Below are 13,867 nucleotides of genomic sequence, written 5' to 3'. Positions count from 1 at the left end.
GTGATCCCCACAGCAGACATCACATTTTTTGAAGATCTTAATTGGTGGCCTGAGGAGCACATATGTAAGGGAGCGCAAGAAAAGCCAGGATTCACAGAGATCCGGAGCAGTAGATGACATCTATGTCCCCAGGATGTGGTACTATGACAGGCTGCATTTTCTGGCAGGTCAGACTGAACCCAGGCCATCACTCTCCAGTCTTCCTTCCACGCTTCCTTCCCCCCTGGCTGAGGCTTCTGACGCCCAACCTGGGCCTTCCAGGCAACAACATGTGGAGGAGCCCAGCTTGAGCCAGGTATAGCATTCCTCTAAATAGTTCAGGTTGTCCAATCAATGATGTTAACTAGATGTTAGTTTGGAGTACTAATTTATGATTGTGATTGATGATGCAAAAGCTAAAACCATGTCCCTTTTTTATACACAGGGAAGTCGCAGCCAGATATGCCGGTCCCTCCCCAACACCTGGAAAGAGAAAGTGGCAGGAGGAGGAGTGCCCTAGAGGAGGCTGCCATAGGCCTCTTTTGGTGGGCTACAGAGGCCCTGGGAGCACCACACACCGTGGAGGAGGACATTGCTGCCATCATTGCCTCAAAAATGCAGAGGATGGAGGAGGGACAACAACTCATGTGTGAGTCGCTCATATTGGAGGCTTTTAATAAAGGTATGAGGGGCCAAATTGCATCTCAGACACACCTTTGCGAACTCACAGATGGTCCTCCTCCTCCTCCTGCAGGTCCTGCTCCTCCTCCTCCTCCTTCTCCTCCAGGTCCTCCCAGTCCTCCTCCAGGTCCTACTCCTCCTCCTGCCACATCTCCAACAGCACAGCCACAGCCCGGAATGAAGCGTGGAAGGAAGACCAGAAAGTGAGGACCCTGGTCGGCCAAAAGATGCAGCCTCTTGTGGTACCACAGCCCTGGGGACACAGATGTCATCTGCTGCTTTCCGGATCTCTGCGACTTCTGGACCAGACTGCCCTCCCTTACATATGGACTCCTCAGGCCACCAATTTTGATGTTCAAGAATTGATGTCTGCCCTGGGGGTCTCAGGCTTCGCTAATTTCTGCTGTTTCTCCAGTGTTGCCTCCCTCTTTGTTTGGTTCTGAGCCCTTAATAAAGGATTTTTGGTTTGAATTATACTTGCCTATGTGTGTTTTACTTCAAAAGGGACAGTTTGTTTGTGAGGATTCAGGTACATATCAAAAATACAATGTGAAATTAACAAGGGACACCAACACCAAACAATCTCCTTGAGATTAAATAATAAAAGATATCAATGGTGTTGTGGTAACTTGACACACAAAACACACACAAAAATAGTCTGGAGTAAAAAAAAAAATAACATTAAACAAAGATCAGCCTTGGAAAAAATACAAACATAAAATCTAAACCAAAAATGGCTTTAAAGCCAAAAAAACAAAAAACAAAAAAAAACCAAAACATTCTGTCAGATGTGACAAATAACAATATATTGAGGGAATGCCGATAAATGGTAAAGAAATAAGTTTGAGAAGTGTGTGTGAATATGAGCAGCAAAACTACTTAATTCTTGTCACATTATAAAGAAAAAGAGAGTGCGCTGTATTAAACCATTTTTAACATTGCACCGTGACGAAAGTGCTGTATCCATTGCGAAGGCTAATTTTACCAGACCGAGCTATTCCGTGTCGAAATTTCTTCAGAGCATGCGTGGCACTTTGTGCGTCGGAACAGGCCACACACGTTCGGAATTAACGCGATCGGATTTTGTTGTCGGAAAATGTTATCTCCTGCTCTCAAACTTTGTGTGTCGGAAAATCCGATGGAAAATGTCAGATGGAGCCCACACGCGGTCGGAATTTCCGAAAACACGTTCCGATCGGACATTTTCCATCGGAAAATCCGACCGTGTGTACGGGGCATTATGGTTCCAGGTTCGGGTCTCTCAAAATGCGATGGCATCTTTGGAGACCCTGTGAAAGTGTACCCTGGACTGTTCCATGTAGTACCCTACGCTAATACTCAATAGCGTTCAAAACATTCACCGATGCAAAGATCAGGTGGGCCAGGACAATAATAGCGGGTGTCACGCCTATATCCGCACTTGCTACAGACACTATATCTTCTTTGGGGTGGTTATTGGGTAGGGGTACCAGGGAGGACATACAGGATAGCCGTAGGGATAAGCCCCAGCGATTAGATCGCACGGTGCCACATGCGCCAATTCCATGATCAAACAAGTAACTAAAAAGTGGCACACTCGTGTAATAAGTGTCCACGTACAAGTGGTACCCCTTTCCAAATAAGGGTGACACCAAATCCCACACAATCTTGCCAGCTCTCCCTATGTAGTCTAGGCAGTTCTCGGGCGCCACGTGACTATGTCTTCCCTCGTAAACCACAAAACTATATGTATAGCCTGTTGCCCTGTCACAGAGCTTATACAACTTGACCCCATATCGGACACGCTTGCTGGGAAGATACTGTTTGAAAGACAAGCGGGCAGAAAATTTAATCAGGGACTCCTCAACGCAGACAAATTGATCGGGAGTAAACAAGGCTACAAACTGTTGGTTGAAGTGCTTTACAAGGCCTAATTTTGTGGAGCCAATCAAATTCAGGGTCACCCCGAGGACGACAGAGTTCATTGTTATTAAAATGCATGAACTGCAAGATCTGCTCGTATCTAGCCCTGGTTATGGAAGCAGAGAACACAGGCATATGGTTAATTTGGGTCAGTGGACCAATATGACCGCAACTCACTTTTTTAAGTTATGCCCATGAGGAGGGATAGGCCTAGAAAGGTCTTAAAGCGAAGTTCCACCCATATAAAAGTCAGCAGCTACAAAAAGTGTAGCTGCTGACTAATCAGGCTGCATTGAGGCTGCAGATGGGCACTAATCGGGCTGCATTGATGGGCTATTTTGCTTCAAAGTGGTTCATTTAAAAAATATTAACAATTTCCTGAAACATGCCTCTGAAGGTGCTTGTTATACGCCTGTGTGTGTAAATACGGTAAAATATGTGTGTAAATATGTTTATATATATATATATATATATATATATATATATATATATATATATATATATATATATATATATATATATATATATATATATATATATATATATATAATTTTTTTTTTTTTTTTTTTATTTATTTATATTTTTTTTTTTTTAAGGTCCACTTGAAGCTGGTACTAATACATCAGTTCGCTGACGTATGAAAACACAATGCCACATGGAAGACTGAAGGTTTCCCATGATGGGCTGTGGGACAAGCAAAGTGCTTCCTGAGCATCCAAAGAACATTCAGCTGGACTTGGTAAAAAAAGTGGAGCCCTACTTAATGCCAAAAAATGACCAATATAAACATTTTATTACAGACTATGGCAGAATAGAGACCAAAGGAGGTTCTCCAACAACACCATATCCTTGTGGCAACCAGCATGGCCACCCAGAAACTGCTGATCCTCGAAGACATAAAGTAGCTAAATATAGAGCAAAGTTTGACCAAAGAGTGACTGCAAAATATGATATTAAAGCTCTTATTGGTAGAGGAAGTTTTAGCCGTGTTGTCAGGGTAGAACATAAGGCCTCCAAACAACCATATGCAATTAAAATGATTGAAACCAAATACAGAGAAGGCAGGGAGGTGTGTGAGTCAGAACTTAATGTGCTGAGACGTGTGCGTCATACAAATATTATCCAGCTAATTGAGGTCTTTGAAACACAGGAGAGGGTATATATGGTAATGGAATTGGCTACAGGAGGAGAACTTTTTGACCGCATAATAGCCAAGGGCTCCTTCACAGAACGAGATGCCACTCATGTGCTACAAATGGTTTTGGAAGGGGTTAAATACTTGCATACTCTTGGAATCACACATAGAGACTTAAAACCTGAAAACCTCTTATATTACCATCCAGGAACAGATTCTAAAATTATGATTACAGACTTTGGTCTTGCAAGTGCACGAAAAAAAGGAGATGACTGTTTAATGAAGACAACCTGTGGAACACCAGAATATATTGCACCTGAAATTCTGGTAAGGAAACCTTATACCAATTCTGTGGACATGTGGGCACTTGGAGTTATATCTTATATTCTACTTAGTGGAACTATGCCTTTTGAAGATGATAACAGAACACGTTTGTACCGACAAATTTTAAAGGGAAAATACAGCTACTCTGGAGAGGTAAGAGTTTCTCAAGCATTGCATGTCTCTAGTTACAAATGTTTTTTTTCTCCCATCATCTTACAGTACAGCAATTTGGAAGCATGCACTTACTACAGGAAGCCACCTCGGCGAACCCTTTAAAGTAAACCTTTAATGGGAGAAGTACAGGGGCGCCATTGCTGACCACCTTGTAAGAATACTTGTTGCTTGGCTGACTTGGGCTTCAGTTCTATATGATCTACTGACTTGGAACAAACATTTAAATGGGCAAGTCAGAGTGAAGTCAGAGCTCCTGGAATGCATATTTGTTAATGCCTTAGAAAGTATTTCAAGTGTAATTCCACTTTTGTTGAGAAAAAAACATTCCCTCTCTGGGTGATCTATGTACATTCCAAGAATTTTTACAAACTTTATTGCAGATTCTTACCTTTTGTTATTCTGAAGAAATCCCTGTGTGTTTTTTTTTTAGTGCACCTGTGCTAAAGATCACTGGGGTTCAATGCCCTTTTTAAAGAAATTATATGGCAAGGCCTACGTCAATAGTAAGGAAAATGTAGAAAAAATATAACAAAACAAATGTCACTGTAGAAATATGAACTTAGCCTACCTTAAAATTGGACAGTGTCAATCGGTAGAACAGTGGACAGTGTCTGTAGAGCAGTTTGAGTGGACAGTGTCAGTAGGGCAGTGGACAGTGTCAATAGAGCACTGGACTTTGTCAGTAGGGCAGTGAAAAGTGTCAGTAGAGCAGTAGACGCTGTCAATTTGTTTTTTATTTCTATTGTTGTTTTTTTTTTTTTTTTTTTTTTACAATTTTTTTTATTAGAGCTGATTTACACAGACCATAGACATGACAGGAAAGGAGTGGGGTGGGAGAGATACAGACATGCTGCAGAGAGAGCAGGATGATGGAGGAACGTAAACTGACCATGCTATCATGGATCAGCGGCCATGATTAGCGGTGTCAGTTTAGACCGGAACACAGGAACAGGAAGAATCAACCAGGTATTTTACATGGAAAGGAATACATAACATTGCAAGCTCTGTATGCAGTCTATCCTGCTTTAAAGAGACAGTAACATGATTTTTTTTTTACATTTGCAAACACTTGAAGCATAGTAAACACTGTTTTACTATGCTTCAGTCATGAATGATAACAGTCAGTGATTGGTACCTATCACTGACTGCATTCGTTCAGAAAATTTCATTCAGGATGGAGAGCTGGGAAGGAGCCAGTAAATATGTAATTTACTGGCCCCTTCTCCCACTCTCCATCCTGTAACATCCCAGCAGCAGCTGGCGGAAGAGGTGAGGAGGGGAATCCCGCAGATCTGCAGGGGGGGTCTAAGGGAACACACGGGGGGGGTAACTGAAGAAACGGGAAGCAATGGACACAATCTACCGTTCACCTGCCCGCGATCGACGGGTTGCTGACCCCCGGCATAGAGGGATGAACGTATGTGTGCTTTGTGAACTCTTGGAAGTGTGGTGTCAGCTGACTTCTGAATTTTATTTTGTGTTTCTACCACTTAGGTAAGTAGTAATTAATTGCGGTTTGCTGTCTGTTTCACAAGAATGTGACCATTCTGGTTGCCCTTATTTGTTCTCAAGGCTAGTATATTAAGAATTCTGTATACACTGCCTGTATTCAAGTTCACAGTGGGTTTTGTTCTTTCCCCCCTCAGCTTTTAACTGCCAATGTGTCTGAAGAAGGAACCAGTGTTCTGCAAGCCTGCACTTTTATATGTTTAGTAAGTCATCGGGGCACATGCACTTGCCCTGGGTCTTCTAGGGAGCATCCTGGTTGTGCAATATTTATTGTCCTCATTCCAAGTATGCTAAACATACTTTTTCTCATACAGTAAGAGTGCTTTCACACTCAGACTGCCCGAGCGTTAGCTGTAAAGCGCAGTGGGTGGAAGCGGGGTGCTTTTAACCACAAAAAAGGGGTTAAAAGCGCCCGAAAAGCTCAGCTGCTGAATTGATTTCAGTGGGCAGGGGCGGTGGAAGAGCGATGAATACAGCGCTCTCGCACCGCCCAAAGATGCTGCTTGCGGGACTTTTTTTCGTGTCCTGCAAGCGCACTGCTCCAGTGTGTGGGGTGGCACTGGGGGCATTTTTTAGGCGCTTTACAGGCGCTATTTTAAGCAATAAAACAACTGGAAAAACGCTTTCAGTGTGAAAGGGGTCTAAAGGACAAGGTCATAGACTTAGAACACTATACACAGCTACCTTCAGTTGATAGGACACTGGCAAACAGAGCTGTAAGGACCTCAATATATTCCCTCCCATTCCCAGTAAGCCTTAGTTTTTTGTCAGTGTCCTAAGGTAATGGATATATCCTCTATACTAAGGGAGGTTGCTTGTTTTTACTGGATGTTTTTCCTAAATGAATTAATTTATTTGAGTACTTGGCCGTCTGCCATCTACGCAGGCTAATGGCACAGTTTCTGTATCGGTGCCCTTGGCATGCCACTGTTACTTTACCTGGACCCTGCCAGATGAAGATGTGGGGCCAGCCCATAATGTTGCTCTAGGCAGTGGGCTTTACAGCTTCAGAGGAGTAGCGATCCACACTAGTGTGACCCAGTTCCTGAAGACCCTCTTGGGGAATAAGCCTATTTGAATGGATGCAAAGCCAATATGGGGCTTGCCCCTAAGATCCTGCTACTTGATGATGTCTGATCTGCTGCTGTGAGCCTGCGCTTCTAGCCCTTTCCTGGGCAGTGTGCTTTAACCCCCTGGGGATAGTGCTCGCAGCCATGGGCCAGAGTTCTGACTTGGGTGCGATTTCTGTTTGATAATGGCATTGATATCTCTGAAGTTCCCTGGGTGCCACTACCACTATGGTGGTTTGTTAGTCCAGTGTTTCTCAACTTTTTTCCAGTCAAGGCACCCTTTAAAATTATAAGATTAAAACATTTTATTGCAACTGTGCTAATGGTTGTTAACCACTTGCCACCCAGGCCCATTCTGACATTTCTCTCCTACATGTAAAAATCATAATTTTTTTGCTAGAAAATTACATAGAACCCCCAAACATTATATATGTGTTTTTTTTTTTTTTTTTTTGTTTTTTTTTTTAGCAAAGACCCTAGAGAATACAATGGCGGTCATTGCAACTTTTTACCCCGCATGGTATTTGCACAGCAATTTTTTGCACAGCAATTTTTTGCATAATGTGAAAGATGAAGTTACGCCAAGTAGGTAGATACCTAACATGTCACACTTCAAAATTGCACACGCTCGTGGAATGGCGTCAAACGTCGGTACTCAAAAATCCCCATGTAAACATCCCTTGTAATAGGATTATGGCATGATCGGTCCACATCTCACCTCTAGGCTGGGAAACCTGAAATAAAAAAAAAAAAAAAAAAATCTGTTTCCCAGCCGAGGCGGCGCCATTTGTTTGAATGCAGAGGCTGGGCGTGACGTCATAACATCGCGCCCGGCCTCCGAACGATCGTAGATACTGCGGCGACCATCTGGTCCACCGGAAATCTCTATGGTAAACATCCAGGGCCGGCGGATCCTGTCTCCGACTCACCGATGGAATTGGTGAGTGGGTAGAAGCACCGGAGGGCGGCGGGAGGGGGAGCCGCTATGATCATTCTTATGGTGTAGGGAATCGCCGGCTGAAAAAGCTGATATCTGAATGATGCCTGTAGCTGCAGGCATCATTCAGATATACTTGCAAAAACTCAAGGACGTCATATGTCGGCCGGCAGACGGGAAGTGGTTAATAGATTACAAAGAGCTGCCAACACAATATGTAATATCGCATAAAAAACATAACTACAAAATCAAGGTGCATTTGGGTGGCAAAAATATGAATGCAATCTATACACTGGGGGCGAGAACCTCTGGGGGAATTTAGGATGGAAAAGGACCTGGGGGTCCTAGTAGATGATAGGCTCAGCAATGGCATGCAATTGGCATGCATTTAATCCAGAGATAAAACTAGGGCAACAAAGCTAATAAAGGGTCTGGAGGATATTAGTTATGAGGAAAGGTTGCAACCATCAAACGTATTCTCTCTGTAGAAGAGACGTTTGAGAGGGGATATGATTTCAATATACAAATGCCATACTGGTGACCCCGCAATAGGGATAAAACTTTTTCGCGGAAGGGAGTTTAACCAGACTCGTGGCCACTCATTAAAATTAGAAGAAAAGAGGTTAACCTTAAACTACGTTTAACGAGGGTTCTTTACTGTAAGAGCGGCAAGGATGTGGATTTCCCTTCCACAGGCAGTGGTCTCAGCAGGGGGCATCGATAGTTTTGAGAAACTATTAGATAAGCACCTGAACGACCGCAATATACAGGGATATACAATGTAATACTGACATATAATCACATACATAGGTTGGACTTGATGGACTTGTGTCTTTTTTCAACCTCACCTACTATGTAACTATGTAAGATGTGGCTCTAATGAACATATTTCATTCAATAATTCAAAACGTGCACACTTGAACATGAAGTGGAATCAAAACCATGTTAGAAAGAAAAATGAATAGTGGAAGTCTACTTGTTAGTCCACCTCATAAAGGGAAAAGCTCTATGAAAGTGAAACAAATTATCTGCTATGCTATTCATGTCACCTCCACACCTTCACTGTGACTGAAATACTGAGACTGAGAGTGGTCAATGAGCACTTGTGTATCACAAAGAAGCTCATCAACTCGAATGCCCAGTGCTGCTGATAGGCTCACATCCGGTCCAGTAGAGATGCAAAAAACCAATAGGAAAGAAAAAAGAGGGCCAAATACTCAATATTGTAAATCCACCACTTAATCTTTAATAAAACAGATTAAAAACACTCACATAAAAACATCCAAAACAGCACTGTACAAAGAATTGCGGTTCCAGGGACACTTTTAATGTTGCACGATGACATCATGACTTTGCTTCGCCCTGTGCATTTCATCACACCTGACGTATTCAGGGGTATCAAGTCGGTGCTGCTTCATCAAGCTTTTATATACTCGATCGATAATTGAAGGAGGCACCCATTTAATCAAATTCTCCAAATACTAATCCCTCACATTATATGCCAATCATAAATCCTTCCCATCTTGTTCAGAGGCGAAATGAAACCCAAAATTTGGGGTAATAATCAAAGGATTAATATCTGGCCACCGTTTTATTGGATTCCTACATCTAAAACTTACACAAGGCCATGAGTCGTGATATTGGCAAAGCTTTAAAAGAAAATATATAAAAAAGGAGGCTCTTTGGAACCATTTTGTAATCCAACTCTTATGCCGCGTACACACGATCGGAATTTCCGACAACAAATGTTCGATGTGAGCTTATTGTCAGAAGTTCCAACCGTGTGTAGGCTCCATCAGACATTTTCAGAATAATTGGGCTAACTTTACTGTTTCGGTTTTTTTTTTTTGTATTCATCGAAGTGTACTTTTCCCAAAAAATTACGTTTGAAAGACCACTGTGCAAATATTGCAACAATCCCCATTTTATTCTCTAGGGCAGTGGTTCTCAACCTGGGGGTCGAATGACGATTTGCCAGGGGTCACCGAATCCTGGGCTGTTCCCGAAGCCTTTGCTGCTCTCCCAGCCTTTTCGCAGCCTCCCAGTAGGGCTGTTCCTGGAGCCTGCGGCTGCCCACTCAGCCTCTTCCCAGCCACCCATTCAGTTCATGGCATGGTTGGGGAGCAGAGACTAGAGGTCAGCTGACTGGTGAGGAATGTGAAGTGGAAGGGGCTGGAGGAGAGCCTATCTCCTGATTTCGGCATAGGTGTCACTGCTATGAGACACCACAAATTCGGAGACACAGTGAGTAACACTACCTGTGATTATAGGTGCCATTAAAAGTCCCCACTACAGTTCTCAGATCAGCAGATGACCTTCATCAAGAGCACCTAAGTTGGCTGATCAGAACATTGCCACTCATCCCAACTCCCTGCCAGCACTGCCACTCATCCCATTCCCACCAAGGAGTAAGAGAAGGAATAAAAATAGAGAATACATGGAAGGGAGAGGAAAAGAGGGGGAGGAACAAAGAAAAAGGGAGAGAAAGAATAAGAGAAAAAACAGAAAAAGATGGCTAGAGAGAGGGATGGAGAAAAAAAACAAGAAATTAGGATAGAGAGAGATAAAAGGAGCACAAAGAGGGTGGTACATTCTAAAATGTACCATAAGGGGTTTTAATACTGTACGAGTGGAAGGGACTCAGGGAGTGCTAAATGTCTGTGGGATAGGGGCGCAAATTATTTGTCTTGCCTTGGGAACTGAAAACCCATGCTACGAAAAAAATTTTACTGTTAGGAGTCCCCACAACTTGGGAAATTTTACGACACTAGGGAGGTTGAGAACCACTGCTCTAGGGTCTCTGCTAAAATATATATATAATGTTTGGGGGTTCCAAGTAATTTTCTAGCAAAAAAATCTGATTTTAACTGTAAGAAACAAGTGTCAGAAAAAGGTTTATACTTTAAGTGGTTAAACTTCCTGCATATTCACACAGAAGTTTCATCCCTTTGATCTAAGTGAAGAGTTACAATATTGTTAAAATCTTTGGCAGACTGGCAGAGTAAACAGAGAACTCTATACTTGTAACATGAAAGAATCGAGACACTCCACAACATAGATCGTCAGAGGGGGCGAATCGAGATTGTGATCGATTAATTGTGCAGCTCGAACGTGGACACTACCACAGCCAGCCTTAGCAACACAGTACAGGCCCATGACAAAATTCTTAACACACACACCATCATGCTGCAGCAGCTATCATACAAACAGGACGACACCGAGAATCGCAATTGTCGCAATAATATCCGCATACGCGGGATCCCTGAGACTGTAGACCCCAAAACCCTGCCCGCAGTTGTGACAGATATCTTTAATCAATTGCTACAACGCCCCAAGGGTGACCCCATTGAACTAGACCTTGTGCACAGGACCTCAGGCCCGCGAACCACGGATTCCTCCTTTGTGCGAGACACCCTGTGTTGGGTCCATTTCTGTAGGATGAAGGAGGACATCATGAGAGCTGCTAGCTCACAGAACACTATACTCTTTAACGACACCCCCCGTGATGCTTCTCCCAGATTTATCTTGTTAGACACTGGCGATGAGGAAAGCATTGAAGCCACTTACACAGCTCTTGCAATCTAACCAGATGAAACATCAATGGCGATTCCCTTTCCACCTCCGAGTACACCATGAGGGCAAAACCGCCATCTTCTGCACTCTGGGAGACTTGCCATCCTTCCTCAGCACACTGGAGCTCCCGCAAGTGTCTCTCCCAGATTGGCCATTAACACTGACTACCTCTGGCCTACCCTTTGCCCCACAATGGCAGAAGCAAGGTCGCAAACGCAATTCCAGGCCTATGCCTCAACAGGATCCCTATGATTGAATCTGGCCTGGTCATATTTACTGTTTTTTTTTTTTTTTTTTTTTTTTGCCTTCACAGGGACTACCCCTGTGACAACACAAGGCAAACACAGACACGATCCCACTACAGTTTGCCTCCCCTGTATGTTACTACTCTAGTTTTTGAGGCCTGTTTTGAACTTCCTCATTCTCTTATAATTTTTTCTCACAGTACATTCATCCTATGACCTGGACTATTGTAACCGTTCTACTCATGTTATTTCCACCCCTTCTTTCCAGGTTTCTTTAGTTACCTCGCTCATGCCATGGGCCTCCAAATATGTGTTTATTTTTCTACCACTTCAATGTGCATGTTTCTGTTTTGCTGCTGCTTCTCACCTATGACTTTTATACTATGCTCACCCTTAGATATATTGCATACCTCTCTGAATTCTGAGTTTCCTATAACCCGTTCACAACCAATACTATGTATCACCATCTTAATATTGTACTGTCTGTTTAATGGTTTTGTTTCTTATTTGATTCCCCGTGGACCAGGGGGCTACTCTGCCCTGTGAGTTTTCCCTGCACCCCCCTTAAGGGTTTTTTTTTCAGTGCCATTATGGACACTGAGTGGTATACTGCGGTATATCACGCTGTAAGGTATTTTTGTCCCTTACTTGTAGTTCTTTGGAGCCACCTAGTGGCCTTTTTTGTTCATGTTCAATTTTTTCTAAATTTGACCTGGTGGTCCTCTTCCCCACTGATCCAGAGTGAATTCTCTTTGTTACACCTGTTTACTTTTCTTGGATCTGGGGACGACAACCCCGACCAAACCGATTGCTTCTATATACATTTGGTCCTATTGACTTTTGTCATTCTCTCTTTTTCTTTTTGTTTGCTTTCTCTTCTTTCCTCCCTTTTCCCCCTGTCTGCATCTCTTCTCTCTCCCGTTCTGGACTTCTCTTGGCCTCGCTTTTCCTACCAAGAGCTGCTGACCCATGAGACACCTGACATGCCTAACGCCCCCCTTCTCTCCTTCCCCACACGCCTGAATATACCATGGCTACTGTTTGCCTGATTGCTTTAGCATCTTTCAACTGCAGGGGGTTTAACATACCAGAGAAGCGGAGCCAGATTCTGTATCACTTCCATAAAATACGCACAAATATTTTATTACTACAGGAAACACACTTCCGTCTGGACTCTGTACTCTCCCTATGCAACAGGTAATATCCACAATGGTATCACAGTACTAATCCTCAGGCCAAATCTAAAGGGGTATCCATCGCTTTCCATAAATCTTTCAATCCTGAGGTCCTAGACTCCCTTATTGACGTGCCTGGTCGCTTCATTTTTCTTAAGCTGAAACAAAACATTTTTCTCTTCACAGTGGCCAACATATACATACCTAATGTGGATCAGGCTCAGTTCCTCTCATCTGTTGTCACCAGACTATTCTCATTTGGTGGCTCCTGCTTTATCATCAGTGGAGATCTCAACATCACCATGTTCCCGTCTGCAGACACTTCCTCGGGAAAGTCCTCTGTTCCTTTCTCTACACTGACACACATCAAATCCCTACTACACTCTTCTCATCTGGAGGATGTTTGGCATGTCCAGCATCCTACAGAGAGGTATTACAGCCATTATTCAGCGGCACACGACTCCTACAGCAGACTCAACCAGACTTGACCATTTTCTGATATCACAATCCTTACTAGATACCCCCTGCAGGCATCCCTTGGCCACCTACTCTGGTCTGACCACACTCCGGTCTATTCGACCCTAGTGCGCCCCCTGGCGTCTCGTAAAGGCACGCACTGGAGGTTCAATGACAAGCTCTACACAGACAGGACACCGTCTGTGTAGCGCAAACGTCTCTAAAACCATTCGGAACTTTATATCTGACGACTCCTCCGACACTACCTCCCCTCTCATTCAATGGGAAGCCCTGAAATGTGTGGTGCAGGGTGTGCTCATACAACACGGCTCCCGCCTCAAACGGATAAGAGCGGATAATATTCGCCGTCTCCGCTCCACCATAGCAGAACTTACTCCAACTATTAGATTTGCATTCCCTGATAGTTCGAGACTGGGCACGCAATTACCATTACTCCTTAGCCAACACATGCAGCAAACACCTGGCACGGGTCCTCCATCCGAGGACACCCCCGATACTCCATTCCCTTTATCGCCCCTCCCAATCACAACAAGACGTTCAATATGAAAGGCATCTCCTCTGCCTTTAGAGAATACTACTCTCAACTCTACAATCTACCGCCTACAGCCCCAAACACCCGGACCACCTCCTCTGGTGACAAAATGCGAGACTACATTATGGAAACGGCATTGCCCACTATCGACACA

At 43.6% G+C, this 13,867-nt stretch overlaps 1 protein-coding gene across 1 annotated transcript in view; it reads left to right on the top strand.

Moving 5' to 3' along the window:
* PSKH1 (protein serine kinase H1) overlaps positions 1–13,867 on the top strand; it is a 204,225-nt gene that overhangs the window by 92,454 nt on the left and 97,904 nt on the right. Inside the window, exon 2 of the mRNA XM_073605036.1 lies at positions 3,159–4,174. Coding sequence (XP_073461137.1) covers positions 3,239–4,174 — 936 coding nt within the window. The 5' untranslated portion in view covers positions 3,159–3,238. The remainder of the gene's footprint in view (positions 1–3,158; positions 4,175–13,867) is intronic.

The sequence above is a fragment of the Aquarana catesbeiana genome, linkage group LG11 (assembly GCF_042186555.1).
Source record: "Aquarana catesbeiana isolate 2022-GZ linkage group LG11, ASM4218655v1, whole genome shotgun sequence".
NCBI lineage: Eukaryota > Metazoa > Chordata > Amphibia > Anura > Ranidae > Aquarana > Aquarana catesbeiana.
The sequence above is the reverse complement of the archived record's forward strand: the minus strand, read 5'-3'. Positions and strand labels throughout refer to the sequence as shown.